This window comes from Epinephelus lanceolatus, chromosome 21 (genome assembly GCF_041903045.1).
Source record: "Epinephelus lanceolatus isolate andai-2023 chromosome 21, ASM4190304v1, whole genome shotgun sequence".
Lineage (NCBI taxonomy): Eukaryota > Metazoa > Chordata > Actinopteri > Perciformes > Serranidae > Epinephelus > Epinephelus lanceolatus.
The window spans coordinates 1,827,959-1,844,810 of NC_135754.1; the positions used below are offsets into that span (position 1 = coordinate 1,827,959).

Below are 16,852 nucleotides of genomic sequence, written 5' to 3' on the forward strand. Positions count from 1 at the left end.
TGAAAATCGAGTCCCCCCCCCCCCCCCCCCCCCCCCCCCACACACACACACACAAACAACATGGCAGTGAGTGGGGAAGAACTCGTTCTCAATTAAGGGAACGAGTTCTTCAGCGCTTTTGTGTGCTCACCTGTGTGTGTGTGTGTGTGCGCACGCAGGGCCGAACTCCGCCGTGTGCGACACAGAGAGCAGAGGAGGATTTTAGACGCGCACCATGTAGGGACAGAAATGACATGCCGTTGTGTAAATAAGATAAATAAGTGTTACCAACGCCAAGCTGGCAGACCCCCGAACCATAGTAAAGGGACCTCCGAAGACCATTAGCTCCTTTAGCTTGTGTTAGCTCGTTGTGGCAACAACACATAAACAACGGGACTTCGTCTGCGTTAAAGAACGGCACTTTATTTTCAGCACTGCAGGGATGATGCACAGCCTCTGTCATCAGTGTCTGACTTTTACATAGAGGGAAATAACTCAAAAACAGCATGCAGAACTGCTTCACTGTGGCTGCTCGATGTCAACAACATAGCACATGCCTCACTTTCTTCCCGGGGCGCATCCATCTGACGTCACAAACCACACCCGGCGCACTAACGTCTCATACCTCCTACATCAACTACAAACATACACAGCTCCACACACACACACACACACACACACACACACACACACACACACACAAGCCACACACACACACACACAAGCCACACACATCAGGCGGCTCAGCCTGTAACATAAGGCTATTTAGTTTGTTTAATAAAAGGACAAGGTTTAGACCTGTTCTATAGGAAAGGTAACATTAAATGACTTCTGTTGTGATCCAATATAATGGTAGGGGAAACACTGCCGTATGATAAGAAAGGGGTCTGGTGGAAAGCGATCACAGATGCAGTTGCCATGTATATTGCAAGAGATATGGTGCCCATATATAGGCTACCGTGGAAAAGCCGGGGTTTATTTACATGCTGAAAGTTTTGGACCCCAGGTATGTGCTACCAGGCCGCAAATATTTATTTTTTTTAACTAGGAGGGGAAAAAAATCGATTTAAATCGTGAATCGGATTTGTTGTGAAAAAAACGGAGATTTTTTTTTTTTAGGCCATATCGCCCAGCCCTAGTGTCAGCAACAAAATGTATTTTAGCCACCTCAAGAAAATCAAAATCAGTGTTGACTGTATTTAGAATATTCTCACTACTTCAGCCTAATGTCAGATAGTGATAGTAACACAAACTAACTATCTGATCAAAGCAGCAGTAGATCAGCAGTTCAGGTGTTGAGTAAGCTAAAATGACTAATTTTGTCAATGGAGTCTGGTGGCTTTGACAACAGCATAGATGGGGAAGTGAAGCTGTTAAGGGTTGTCTGACGGAAAGCTGTGAAAATACATTAATTATAGTGTACACTTAAACTGATATTGACTTTTTTTTTTGGTGGCTAAAATACATTTTGTTGCCGACGCTTCCACAGCAGCACACTGCTTAGCTTCCATGTCGGCCTCAAGTCCGCTTCCCCCATCTGGGGCCATGCTGACTGACATCTACTATATGTACACACGCAAAGTCAGTCAAACTCTTGGGATATCAACCTGTCCAGGTAGGAAGCAATACTGATTGTGAATCACTTTCACCTGCTGTTGTGCAAATTGGACAACACCAGCGGAAAGGAGAGGCAATTACTAAGACAACCCCTTTTTCGGAATGGTTTTGCAGGTGGTGGCCACAGACCATTTCCCTCCCTGCGTCCTTTCTGGTTGATTTTTGGCTAGTTTTTCATTTTTTCCAGTGCCCTCACCACTAGTGGTTTCTTGAGTAGAGATGTACCCATCCCTGAATCTTAGGTATCTGCCTATACCGAGTACCGATCAGATACCAGCACGTAAAATAAAAATGGACGGGATATGAATTGTTGTATGTCTCAACTCCTAAAACTCTATGTAAAATATTAAGAAATTTTTAAAAAAAAAAAAATTTTTTAAATTAATATCCACTGTTGACACAGATCAAGACACAGGTTAAAGTGCAGCCACACAATTTGGTAAAAAAAAGACATTTTAAAGGCTACAGTAGAATGTAGGGCTGCACGATATTGGAAAAAACTGACATTGTGATATAGTTTTGTTTTTTGGCAATATATATTGCAATATTAAAAAATACAAGAATTTTCACCAGATGAAAATTAAAAAATAGCGGCAGGGCTTTTACTCACCACAACTGCAGAGGCTACCAGCTTCATTTGAAATTATATATTATAAAAGGGCCATTATTTATCATTGCCTGTGTATCTTTATATTTTTACTTTTTATCTGCTCCCGTTGCCTTGATAAAGTTAATGCATGGCACCGTCATTTCAAACTCAACACTTCCTGAACTTGTTTCAAATTAAAAGCCCCTTATAACCTCAGCTGAGAGAATCCCCCCAATTTCTAAATAGGCTTTTATTGTGAAACATTTGTAGGAACTTGTGGAGAAATCAGTGACTTTTATGTTTACATATGGTACTTCAAATTAGAGCCCTGCACTGGAGCCCGAGGCCCGAGGGGCCCGACAGCTGGGCTTCGGGCCTCTTCGCTGCACCTCACTCATATTTTACTGATCCCATTCGCGCGTCCAGCCCACAGGTCCCGCCACAAACATGGACAACATAAAGAAAAAGACTGAAGATGGTGAACTTAAGACGGTGAGCAACACCAAGGGAAAAGCTCAGTATTGGACAAAGTTTAAACTTGTTACAACCCTTCAAGATGAGCCAACTGGGTATGTTCAGTGCAGTCACTTCAAAAACAAAATAATCAATTAAACAACCCCAAAAATGCTTCAAATACTTTTCTAAATAATCTTAATATTGAAAGGAAACAAAATATACCCACTTATGCCATTTAAAGTGCTTAGATAAGGTTGGAAGTCTATAACTATGTGTAGTTATAGACCTCCGACCTTATCTGGATATATTTCGTTTCCTTTCAATATTAAGATTATTTATTGTTTGAAGCATTTTTGGAGGGCAACAACCAGGCAGGACCGCTATCGGCTTCTTTGTGCAAGGACGAACAGGAGGAGCACTGCCAGAGCCCTCCGAAATTACCTCCAACAAACCACTCGTGTGCATGTTTCTGCCCAAACTGTCACAAACAGACTCCACGAGGATGGCATGAGGGCCCAACATCCACCAGTGGGGCCTGTGCTCACACCCCGGTTCCGTGCAGCCCGGTTGATATTTGCAAGAGAACACCAAAATTGGCAGATTCGCCACTGGTGCCCTGTTCTCTTCACAGATGAGAGCAGGTTCACACTGAGCACATGTGACAAATGAGACAGAGTCTGGAGATGCCATGGAGAACGTTCTGCTGCCTGCAACATCCTCCAGCATGACCGGTTTGGTGGTGGGTCAGTGATGGTCTGGGGAGGCATATCCTTGGAGGGCCACACAGACCTCCAAGTGCTAGCCAGAGGTACCCTGACTGCTGTCAGGTACCGGGATGAGATCCTCAGACACATTGTCAGACCGTATGCTGGTGCAGTGGGCCCTGGGTTCCTTCAGATGCATGACAATGCCCGGCCTCATGTTGCTGGAGTGTGTCAGCAGTTCCTGGATGATGAAGGCATTGATGCTATTGACTGGCCCACCCGTTCCCCAGACCTGAATCCAATCGAGCACCTTTGGGACATCATGTATCGTAGCATCCATCGCCGCCACATCGCACCACAGACTGTCCAGGAGCTGACTGATGCCCTGATCCAGGTCTGAGGAGATCCCCCAGAGGACAATCCGTCGTCTCATCAGGAGCATGCCCAGACGTTGTAGGGAATGTATACAGGCACGTGGAGGCCATACAAATTACTGAGCCACATTATGAGTTGTCCTGAGGAAATTCACAGAAGTTGGATCAGCCTGTGATCTGACTCCAATTTGATTCTGGGTATGATTCTCAATCTAGTCCTAAATGAGATAATGTTTTTGGTTTCCATGGATTGTTCTTACATTATTTTTTTCTCAACAAATTACAATGATTTAAGTGTTTGCTTTATTTTTTTGAGCAGTATAATATAATGAGGCTAAGTACCCCATACAACTTCACTTCAAAAAAATCTGAACTATCCTTTTAAAAGTGGAGGAGGCACAGTCCTAACAGTGGTTAACTTGCCAGATTATGGAAGTAACTGTAGCAGTCCTGGAGCTTCACTAAGCTTGTTTATCAGTCACAAGAGATGTGCACCCCCCCCCCCCCCCCCCCAATTTTGTCTGAAGTCTCAAACACAGCAATTTTAGGGAACTTCTACTAAAGTATTGTTATTTATACATACGTTCTTGTATATCTTAACAGGTGTTAATTACTTTTTTCCATATTCCAATTCCAATGTCTGCTGAATTAAAAGTTAATTGCTCTTTAAAATGCTGTACCTGCATTGTTATGCTATTGTATTATCATTTTATCAGTGGCATAAAATAGTCTCAAAATGACAAACATAACATTGTTGCAATTATCTCTGGGACAGTATTTCATCCAGCAAATGTAGTTATCGTGACAGGTCCGCTGGATGTACCCTCTAACATGTATAGTACATAATCAAGTATGTGAACAATTATGCTTATGACACAACCGGTTGTCTACACAAACGCCGAGCTGGATGATATGGCTTATAAACAATATTGCAATATTTTTAGGCTATCTTGCAAAACACAATAAATATTGTGATACTTTAAAATCTCCTCTAAAGTACTGTAGACTTAAGTTAAGCAGCCACTGTCATAATAAAGTTAAATAAAATAGTTATAATAAAGTTAAATAAAAAACTGTAATAATAAAGTTAAATCAAGTATTGTTAAAATAAAGTTATATCAAGCACTGTTAAAATGCAGTTAAATAAAGTACTGTCATAATAAAGTTTCAAAAAATACTGTTATAATGAAGTTAAATAAAGTATTATTATAATTAAATAAATCCAAGCTGAACCTCTGATGCTTTTATACTTAAGCACCTGGCTCGTCTCGGACCGGAGGTGTTGATGTTTTTGCTGTCAACTTGAATCTCCCGGTCGAAAGTTAGCTGTTAGCGGTAAGCCCTGTGCACTGGGAACAAACTAACAGCTCACCACTTCATATATTAATAGTATTTGTAAGTCACACTGGTGTTCCATGGTTGCAAAATGTGACTTAACAGTCGCAGTCTGGCACCCTGCAGGTACTAAGACACACTTCCTCTGCTCACGCTATTGTTAATCTCATCAAGTTTAACTGTTACTGTGACGCCATCGAATATGGTTGCAAAATGGGACTGAATAGTAGCAGTATGGAACCCTGCAGATGAGAAACACTTATTGCCTGCTCACACACAATCCCTCAGGAGAAACTGATCTGGATGGGTGGAGGAGTGTGTTATGTATCATGCTTGTGAGTCTCTCTTTATGTACAGTCAGGTCCATAATTATTTGGACAATGATACAGTTGCCATCATTTTGGCTCTGTACACCACCACAGTGGGTTTTAAATGAAACAATGAATACCTGCTTAAAGTGCAGACTCTCAGCTTTCATTTAAGGCTTTTTTCAAAAATGTAGTATGAACCGTGTAGGAATGACAACCATTTCTTCACACAGTCCCCCAACTTTAAGGGCTCATAAGTATTTGGACAAACTAACATAATCATCAATTAAACAGTCAGTTTCAGTACTTGGTTGCAAATCCTTTACAGTCAATGACTGCCTGAAGTGTTGGACACATAGGCATCATCAGATGCTGGGTTTCTTCCCTGGTGATGCTCTGCCAGCCCTTTACTGCAGCCGTCTGCACTTCCTGCTTGTGTTTTGGGTGTTTTGCCCTCAGTTTTGGCTTCAGCAAGAGAAATGCATGCTCAGTTGGATTCAGGTCAGATGATATGACTTGGCCATTGCACAACATTCCACTTCTTTGCCTTAAAAATGTCTTTGGTTGCTTTTGCAATATGCTTCAGGTCATTGTCCAACTGCACTGTGAAGCATCGTCCAATGAGTTTTGAAGCATTTAGTTGAATCTGAGCAGATAATGGTGCCCCAAACACTTCAGCTTTCATCCTGCTGCTCTTGTAAGCAAGACAAGACTTCACTAGAATAAATACAGAGGGTTTATCACAAGATGCAAACCATTGGTTAGCCTTAAAAATGGAAGGCCAGATTAGAGTTTGTCAAAAACCATCTAAAAAGCCTGGTTCTCTTGTATTTATTGATGATGTGACTGCTGACAAGAGCAGCAGGATGAAAGCTGAAGTGTTTGGGGCTACATTATCTGCTCAGATTCAACCAAATGCTTCAAAACTCATTGGACGATGCTTCACAGTGCAGTTGGACATTGACCTGAAGCATATTGCAAAAGCAACCAAAGACATTTTTAAGGCAAAGAAGTGGAATGTTGTGCAATGGCCAAGTCATATCATCTGACCTGAATCCAATTGAGCATGCGTTTCTCTTGCTGAAGCCAAAACTGAGGGCAAAACACCCAAAACACAAGCAGGAAGTGCAGACGGCTGCAGTAAAGGGCTGGCAGAGCATCACCAGGGAAGAAACCCAGCATCTGATGATGCCTATGTGTCCAACACTTCAGGCAGTCATTGACTGTAAAGGATTTGCAACCAATTATTAAAACTGACTGTTTAATTGATGATTATGTTAGTTTGTCCAAATACTTATGAGCCCTTAAAGTTGGGGGACTGTGTGAAGAAATGGTTGTCATTCCTACACCGTTCATACTACATTTTTGAAAAAAGCCTTAAATGAAAGCTGAGAGTATGCACTTTAAGCAGGTATTCATTGTTTCATTTAAAACCCATTGTGGTGGTGTACAGAGCCAAAAATGATGACAACTGTATCATTGTCCAAATAATTATGGACCTGACTGTATGTGTGTGTGTGTGTGTGTGTGTGCGTGTGTGTCTGTGGGTGGGTGGGAGAGAGCTACAGGAGAGAGCGAGAGAAATGAAATGTCGAATCAAGTCTCATGCTGGTGGCTTAAAAAAAACGAGGTGACCATTTATACTCCATGTTCACGATATAGTCACTTTATTTATCCCATAAACATTGAGTATATTGATTTATCGTCCACCATAGTTAAAAAGCAAGTAAAAAGCAGGTAGATCTCTGGCCTGAGGTGACAGTCAGTAATGGGGTAACCGCTCATACTGCAGAACAGCAGTAAAAACAGAGGTTTTTACAAACAATTGCTACTTTCTATTAGACTGGGTGATTCACTAAGCCATTCAATGCAGACAATCACAAACACGTTAATACAGGTAGCACTATTCATGGATTTTATAATGCCCACACCTGGTTACAACTAATCCAAACTACACTAAAGTCATCTAGTGTGTACAATTACAATACCAAGGCTGAGAGGAAAATAACCTAAGGGTAGGTTTGGAATATTCTCATCTGAAAAAACACTGACATGTCACAGGTAAGTTGGTTACTGTTATTGTTTATCCTCTCCATTACTGGCTGTGGAGAGATCCCAGTGTTTCCAACACAATCAGAATCTGTGTGTGAAAAATGCTTGCATGCCGTTTGGATACTGTTTTGATAGATATTATTTCAGAGGACCAAACTGGTTTTATGAAAGGTTGTCATTCTTTTTCCAATATACGTCGGCTCCTCAACATTATTCATTCTACATTTTCATCTGACTCTGCAGAAGTAGTTATTTCGTTAGATGCAGAAAAAGCTTTCGATCGGGTAGAATGGGGATATTTATTTGCTGTTTTGAAAAAAATTGGTTTTGGTGAAAAATTTATTGCAATGGTCCATCTTCTTTATTCTTCCCCACAGGTTTGCTTCTGCACTAATAATTTACGTTCTTCATACTTTCCCCTTTCACGTGGTACTCGTCAAGGTTGCCCTCTTTCACCGTTTTTATTTGCTTTAGCCATTGAACCCCTATCCATAGCCCTGAAAGCATCCCAGTTGATTATGGGCATTCGTCGTTGGGGTGTTGAACACCGGGTGTCCTTATATGCGGATGACTTATTATTATATGTCACTGACCCTGTTATCTCCGTACCAGAAATACTGGATATTTTAGGAAAATTTGGTGCTTTCTCTGGATATAAATTAAACTTTACAAAAAGTCAATGCTTTCCACTTAACAACTCGGCCTTAACGATAAACCAAGGAGAACTTCTTTTTCATCTTTCCAAAACCGGTTTCAAACACCTTGGCATAAAAATCACTCGCTCTATCAAATCCCCACATAAAGAGAACTTTGCAGCTCTGGTGGAAAAGGTGAGATCAGATCTCCAGAGATGGAAAGTCATCCCTTTATCTTTAGCCGGTAGAGTTCAGTGTATAAAAATGAATATTTTGCCCCGATTTCTTTATCTTTTTATGTGTTTACCTCTTTTTCTTCCCAAATCCTTTTTTCAGTCGGTAGATAGCCTGATTTCATCCTTTATATGGAGGAGCCGGGTTCCACGTATCAATAAGTTTCTTCTTCAGAGAAGTAGGCCAAAAGGGGGCTTAGCTCTTCCAAATTTTATGTTTTATTATTGGGCAGCAAATATTCAGAAGATAATTATTTGGTTACAACATCTGGATATAAACTGGTGTCGTATGGAGGCTGTCTAATTCAAACATGTTTCGATACTTTCAAATTCGTCAATTTTTAAAAACTCATAATCCTTTGTTTCCATCACTACCACCCAAATCCGGTATAGACACACTCCTTGAAACTCCTCCCATGCCTAGAGGACTTATCTCCTGGTTATACAATAGTATTCTTTCTTTTAAGGACCATACACTTAACAATATTAAGGGCGCATGGGAGAAAGAGCTGGGTAAGGAGTTTGATGATGACTGGTGGGAGAGGGCTACCGCTCGTGTTAACTCCTCTTCCTCTTAAAATGATCTCTGAGATTATTGGGGTGGAGGTTCAGACGGATGCAGAAACCGCTATCTTTGGAGTTCCTGATAAGAGTAATAATTTTACATCAAAACAATTAAACATTATTTCATTTAGCTCCCTCCTTGCTCGCAGAAGGATATTATTACTTTGGAAGTCCTCTGCCCCTCCTTCATCCTCATCACTGTTGGATGTATATGTATATGTAGCCTGTGTGTATATACATATGTATGTATGTATGTATGTATGTGTGTACATGCATATGTAGGTATGTGTGTGTATATGTATGTGTGTATGTATGTGTATGTATACATATTTTTTTTATTTATTAATTAATTAATTAATTTATTTTTTGTGTGTAAGCGTAAGCTTAATTCTACTTGGGTGCTGTGTCTCAAAAATATGTAGGCCTACCTGTGTATGTAAAAGGGCTGTACTTACATGTACATGCAGGTACATGCATTTAAATGTATTTAAATGTGTGCATGGTGCACATGTATTTAGGGAATTTAATTTTTATTTTAGTTATTTATTTTTGCATCGGCAGTGGGTGGGGATTGGGTGGGTGGGATCAAAATCAAAAAATGGAGGAATACTCTGAAACAAATCTATGTATGTATTTATCTGTACATTTATTCCTGCCAATAAAAAAAGTTAAAAAAAAAAGAAAAAAAAGAATCTATGTGTGGCAGTAGATGGCAATGGGGGAGAGGGGGTTTGCTTATTTGACTTTTTTTCTGTGTCCCCTCCCTAAATTCTAAGGATTATGCGGGTCCATGAATGCAACACAGGCAGAATTATTCACAAGTTAATTTTTCCCCTCTAGCAGAAGTTTGTGGTGTTTTGAGCAACAAATGTTTAGACCCAGCACAATCAAAGGTCAAGTTTCGCTTTCACTGTTCCTGACATTCTGCTGCTTCGTCTGTGCCCAGAGTACGCTTTGGCTCCCAGAGTTTGATGCAATAAGTAACTGAACAGTATATTTATTACAACAGTGCACCTCATGAACTTTCCAGCTTTAAATCAATGTGTGGAGAACCCTGGATCCCTGTGCAGAGTAACTACACTAAAACTAATCTAGAATCCAGAATCTAAAATGCGTTCTTTGATTCAGCTTAAGCTCATTTCAGCTCTTTTCCACTAAAGGATCTCAACAACCAGTAACCTGGAGATTCACATAACCTACACAAACAAATGTAGAACACTGCAGCAGAACATGCATCTAATATTTGGAATCACAGTATCGTCTGTATACTGAAATAAACTCATTGCTTCTATAAACATATGTACTGCCTTTTTAGTTGTGGTGTTTACCATGTGCAACCAGCTGTTGCCCTCCTCCCTGAGACTTAGTATTACGGCCTGGGCAGTGCCAGATTTCTGGTCTCGGAGCTCATCCTCAAAGCGAAGAACATACAGTGGGAATAACAGCAGAACCTGCGAAAAATGCTATACCTTAAGTTATGGGTTATTATGTTTCTGTGGTTTGAAAATACCTATATGGGGATTCAGCAGTTAGACAAATCAACTGGGTATCTTTGTCAAACCTACAACTCATGCAACTGCAAGAATGTATCCTATGTGACACATTGAGGAAACAGTCTGTTCATTGTCTTTTTGAACAACTGAAAAGAAACATGGACTGATTTGACTTATTTGAGACAGACTTGTTTTTCTTTTAACCCCCCTCCCCACCCCCACCCCCAACACCTTATAACATGCTTTCAGCCACAGCCATGACAAAGCTAAACGCTGACTTGCAAATGAGTAGCTTCATATCATGCAGGTGTTCAGTGTAAAAGACCAGGGAGGCAGAAATCTGCAGGTGAAATAACACTGGACTGCACCAAGCACGGCTGGGGGGGTGGGTGTAGGTAGGTAAATTCCTTCTGTGTGCTATAGCTGTAGGCCTGCCATCTAGGCATCACACCAACAGTGCAAGCAACAAGACACAGGCACAGAACTGATTAAAAGGGCGTTGCATAATCCTTGAGGAGTCAATAAGGGAGTTACATTCTTAAGCTATGATGCACTGTGATGCATTATCCACTCCAGTTCTCAGAGGACTTCCCCCTCCTGCTAAGAAAATAGTTGGTGACTGACAATGTGACTTAGGCAGGTACAATGCAGTTATGATGTCATCAACAGCTAAATGGATGTACTACCTTATGGCTGTGATGGTTTAAAATGACATCAATAACTGGTTGCTCAAGCCAAGCCTCATTCAGAAACTGGATGTCCAGTCACTAGAAACACAGAGCGATGAGATGTTCACCCGATTCCAGCTACACGTACTTGTCTATTGTCATGAACCTGTTAATGCTGTTGATCTAATTTCATGCCCACCATGTTTTCATCTTGTGTCCCTTGTCTATTTAGAAGATTCAGCTCAGATAAAATGGAAGAAACTAGGCTGGAAGTGAAAAATGCTCGAACCAAGACTGAACACAAGTCAGCCCAGTGTAGAACTGGAATTTGGACCCATGCATCCCTGGTGCTTTAGGGACAGGACTCACCCAGTGTTGCCGCCGTCACACAAGGACGTGGCGAGCGTCTACTTGGCGTGATGCTCGTAGGGAATACTATTCTGAGGTTGGGGGAAGGGAGAGAGAAGGCCCAATATGTCAAGTCAGAACCCACATCCTGCACCAACCACACAACTGGAGAAAATTGGCTGAATAACAGCACCTTTCTCTAACATTAAACACCAGGCTGGTGTGCTGTACCAGATGACTACTGAGACTTTCTTTTGCTGCTCTGGATCTGAGTCCTGTGCAAAGCTCTTCACATTATGTGGACAAAAACTCTCCAGTAATCAGAGACTAATGTCTAATGATTTTATGAGGTAACAGATACAGACCTCCATGAAGACAAAGTTTAATGAACTTTAAAATGTAATTCTAACTGCTACTGGTTACAATAAAGCTTTAAGCACAACTTCTTCCTGCATATTCAGAAGAGGGCCTCTACTTCAAGCCTAGCCTGTGGAACTATCTACAGAGTTGCTATTTTCTGCTCATGCTAATGGGTTGAGAAACACTATAAGAACAAAGCATATGCGTCTTTGGGGGTATCTCATACCTGTGAGGTGGACATGCGTGAAGTGTCCTGCCGTCCTGTTAGATCTGAGGATGACACGTTGACAGGAGCGCCGCGGTGCAGTCGCATGCTGACCTTTCGTTCACGCTCCATTCCAGACACCTGTCGAGGTGATGTGTTTGCTGGAGATCAGGGACCAAAACAAAGACCACCATCAGGAGGGACTGGATATGATGATAGAATTCATAAACATTTTCCTATTTACATCATTTTCCATCAAAACAGCCCTCGTTTTTGATTCACTACTTAAGTTTGTGCAATGATACGTAAACATTTTTTCATATCTTACTGTTTTTTCCTTTTAAGAAACAAAATAAGGTAAACTGCATTATTGCTGTCAACTTTGTATTCATATTAATTATATTATCTAAATACACATATGAAATGACAACTGTAAATCAGGAAATATGTGGTGCCTCACAGGTCTTATTTCTGCCATCATGAAACACCTTATAACTCATTTCCACTGTGTTACTGCTGTCAGTCTGAACAAAGCAATTAAACCACTTAATTCTAGCCTTGAAATCTTAAGATCATTCAGCATTTCACAGTACACTGATGGGTTTTACAGTGTTTGTATAAGGACCATGCTACACTTACTGACAAGTGTAAAATCCAAAGGGCCTGGGATGAACTGACCTGTGTGAGAGGTTGGTGTTAACGGGGTAGGAGGAGCTCCGTCTTGGGTTCCTCGTGGTCTTCCTGATGCAGCAGGTATTCCCCTGGGCCCTGGGTTTCTGCCATGCCTCAGCCTGTCCTCCCGGTCCCGGCGCTCTCTCTCTGCTTCCTCTGCTGCACGATTGGCTCCCTGTGTATAACGATAACAAAGAATCAACAAAAAAAAATACTGGACAAAGAGTCTACAGCTACACTAACTCTGGGAGTGTACTCTGAGATAACTGTTTACATTAGCATGCTAACATGCTCACAGAGACAACACTAACATGCTGATGTTAAGCACGTGTAATGTTTACCATGTTCACAATCAAAGTTTATCATGTTAGCATGCTAACATTTGCTACTGGGCATTAAGTACAGCTGGGGCTGATGGTTATGTTCAAGCAACAGCCTCAGCAAACACACAAGCGCAAAAAATTGCAGTTCTTTGAATGACCACTTGAGGCTGGCTCCAGAAGCAAGTCAGTCCCCACAGACCCCCATGTTAAAATGCCCGACAGTTTTGGTCTCAATAGCTATTTCACAGGAAAAGTCAGGGGACCACTAACATAGGGAGTCATCTTCTGGGCAACATGGATATCTTCACCAACAGTCGTTGTTAAAGTAAGAAAAAATGTCAGTTCTTAGCACTTGAGGAAAAGTCAGGGGATCACCTAGGGCTGAGCAATGTGAATTAAAAATATTGCAAAACTTTTTGGGCTAAATCGCGATATGCAATATATATGTCAATATTTTGAAATCTCCTCTAAACTACTGTAGACTAATAAAATACAAAATTACTAAACGATCTACTGTTACAATAAAGTTAAATAAAGTAGCTACTGTCAGAATAAAGTTTAAGTACTTAAATAATAAAGGTAAATGAAATATGTTTATAATTAAGTTGAATAAAGTCCTGTTATATTAAAGTTACATAAAGTATTATTAAAATTAAATAAATCAAAGCACTGCTTTTATTTTGAAGCACCTGGCTCGTCTCGGGCTGGGAGCATTAACGTTGTTATTGTGAACATGAAGCTTCTGGTCAACAGTTTAATGTTAGAAGAAAGCTTAACTGTTGCCACTGCACCTTTAATGATGATTTATTCACTGTGAGCTAGAAACAAACAGCTCTCCTAATCATATATTAATAATATTTGCATGACACATTGGTTCTCAATGGTTGCCAAATGGGACTAAAGATTCAGGGTCTGGAGCCCTTCAGGTACAAAAACACGCTTAAATGTTGTTTCAAAGGCTTTTCAAGCACGACAAAGATTGGTATGACATACATATAAGTATGACACATTTAAATTATCAAATGCAAAAGCATGAGGTAAATCATTCCTTATACTTCAATCCAAAAATATCAGTTTTGTTTTCTCCTGAATTGAAATACCAAGGTATCAGCACAAATGTCTCCCCAAGAATGACGGCAGGTATCTACAAACTAGGGCTGACCCAAAAAATTCTAAGCTTCGGTCGATGGCACGAGATTCGATTGTGAAAAAAAAAAATTCGAAGCTTCAGCGCTTTTTTTTTCTTGTTTTTTGGGGGGAGGCCTTAAACGCAACACTAACCCAATGAGCACACTCAGAGCCGCTCTGAGTCTGGTGTCAGAGACACTTCTGATGCTCTGAGTTGCGCATCTGTTTGATTGTGCTGCAGTGTGCGCCGAGGGTTTTAATTTAAGGTGCTCACAGACTCAGGCGCACTATAAGTGGAACGGACTCCGAGAGGAATGTCCGCAGTCATTCGGGCTTCCATAGTCGAGCGCACTTCCGCGTTGTAGTTTCCTGTAAAAATGTCCGTGAAACACTACATTACCCCCAATTCTTGCGCGTTTCTGTCATGGCGATGTGAAAAATACATGCCGAGCAGTCTTTTGAGTGACACTGGTGCACGGAGCGGAGTCCTCGCAGTCGTAAAATCTGAGCTTTGCGTGCACAGGGCTTGCGGACATCCGCTTTTAGTCCGCGCGGACCTCCGTGGAGTCGTCATCGTCCCCCCATCGTCGAATGCTTCCAATTAAATTCATTCTGAGCTCCAAAGCTTCGAATGTCCAAAACTGGAGTCGAAGGTCAGCCCTACTACAAACACTTAACGTTTTAAGTATGTACTGTTGCTGATGTTTTTACCCCATACAGTTTAGACATTATGATCGGTACTCACAAACTTGAGCATGTTCCAGTCAAATACATAGTCATAAGAGAAGCCCTGTCTGTGGAATAGGTTCCTGAAGAGCTGCCGGAGGTAGGAGTAGTCTGGCTTGTCATCGAAGCGCAGGGAGCGACAAAAATTCAGGTAGGTTGCAAACTCAGCTGTGACAAAGATAGAGAAAGTATTTCTCAGGTGATGGGAGTCACTGACTGTTCCTGTTTATTATTGGTAAATACAGAATTATGAAAACATTTTACAATCATTTAAAAATTAAAAAAGCCCAAAATAAGTTGAGACTCACAGGGGTATCCCTTGCAAAGCACCTCAATGGGGGTGGACATTTTCTTCTCACTGATTCGTTCATACTTCTGCCTCTTGGTCGCAGCCTTGAGGCCTTGCCAAGGCAACGAGCCCAGATTAAAATACATTAGAACGTACCCCAAGGACTCCAGGTCATCGCGCCTTGATTGCTCTGTCAAGGGAGACAACAGACAAGCAGAAAGATCAAGAGAAGAAAAAAGTGTCCCTACTGCACTAATGTAGAAAATACAACTAAATTCACAGTCTAAGAAATGCAGCAATGTGACATGTCAGACAGGGTTATTAGGTGTGAGATTTTTATCTATTTTTTTCTATTTTACCAATCCCCAGATGTGTGTTGATTGAGGCATAGCGTGCAGTGCCAGTCAGGTTCTTGTTCTCGCGGTAGGGGATGTGCTGGTGTGTGCGTGCATCACGATATTTTTTAGCCAGGCCAAAGTCGATAATGTAGACCAGGTTGCCCTTTTTACCCAGTCCCATCAGGAAGTTATCAGGCTTCACATCTCTGTGGATGAAGTTCTTGGAGTGAATGTACTCAATGCGACTGATCTGAAGAGAAGAATGAAAAAAATTTGGTCACTACACCATGTTAATAAGAAGACATTTAGCAAGCACTGGCTTAAAAGCTGACCACCAACTGGTCTATATAGGCACATATTGTCTCAATGAGACAACATGTGCCTATATAACCACTGATGCCCTTTCAGCTCTTATTTCCCTTCTGGATTAGTGCTAGAAAGTGTGATACAATATGAAAGGAGGGTGCGGGATGCTTGCAGGCATTGGTCAGGTGTGTGTGTGTGTGTGTGTGTATGTGAGTGAGTGAGTGAGTGAGTGTGTGTGTGTGTGTGTGTGTGTGTGTGTGTTTAAATTGAGTAGGCAGTCTCACCATCTGATCAGCAAGCAGCAGGACTGTCTTCAAGCTGAACTTGCGGGAGCAAAAGTTGAAGAGATCCTCCAGGCTGGGCCCCAGCAGCTCCATCACCATCACATTGTAGTCACCTTCTGCTCCACACCACTTAATTGTTGGAATGCCCACTGCAAAAACACGACAGTACATGCAATTACGATGGAAAGGACACAAAAACATAGTCAATAAAACTAGGGCTGTAGTCAACCAAAGAAAATCTTGGTCGACTAAAGTCGCACATAATCTTCAACTAATCGATTAGTTGTGGTAAATACAAATTTGCACGTTGTTTTTACTTCTGCGGTGGTGTGTCTGTGTCACTCTGCAGTTACACCTCCAAAACACTCGTTGGTGGTGGAGGACTTGTGTTAAGTGCTGTAAAGGTTAGTTCAAATCAAACTTTATTTATATAGTTGATTCAAAACACACATTAAATATGGCTTAATAGAGACAATTTCAAACACAAGCACGCAAATTGGCTTCACTATAAATTGCAGAACTGACAAACACTTGTCTTTATCTGGACACATTTCCCCCACCAATACAACATGCTAACGTTATTAGCACAAGTCTATGGCATTTTACACTGTATAATCTTTTCCTCTTCTCATGTAAAACCAGGGACAACAGCAACATGTAACAAAGGTAACGGTACATAATTTGGCTCCATTACAACTCACAACATTCACCGACAAAACAACTGTCTTATACTAAACACGTTTTCCAAGCAAATACAACATGCTAACATTTTTAGCGGCAGCCTATGGCATTTTACATGATATACATTAGCCTAGCGACGAGTGGAGATTTCCTCTGCTCATTTGAAGCCAGGATAAATCCCCAAG

General features: G+C 41.2%; 1 protein-coding gene across 3 annotated transcripts in view; it reads right to left on the reverse strand.

Moving 5' to 3' along the window:
* The window catches only part of csnk1db (casein kinase 1, delta b), a 40,649-nt gene that overhangs the window by 2,756 nt on the left and 21,041 nt on the right, over nt 1-16,852 (reverse strand). Inside the window, exons 3-9 of one of the 3 annotated variants that reach the window (XM_078163419.1) lie at nt 15,987-16,135; nt 15,418-15,646; nt 15,078-15,248; nt 14,789-14,937; nt 12,599-12,767; nt 11,942-12,081; nt 11,377-11,442 (exon numbers count right to left, since the gene is read on the reverse strand). In XM_078163419.1, coding sequence (XP_078019545.1) covers nt 11,392-11,442; nt 11,942-12,081; nt 12,599-12,767; nt 14,789-14,937; nt 15,078-15,248; nt 15,418-15,646; nt 15,987-16,135 — 1,058 coding nt within the window. In that variant the 3' untranslated portion in view covers nt 11,377-11,391. Of the gene's footprint in view, nt 1-11,376; nt 11,448-11,941; nt 12,082-12,598; nt 12,768-14,788; nt 14,938-15,077; nt 15,249-15,417; nt 15,647-15,986; nt 16,136-16,852 lie in introns of all 3 variants that reach the window. The other 2 variants (XM_033610508.2, XM_033610507.2) reach the window with 2 other exon arrangements.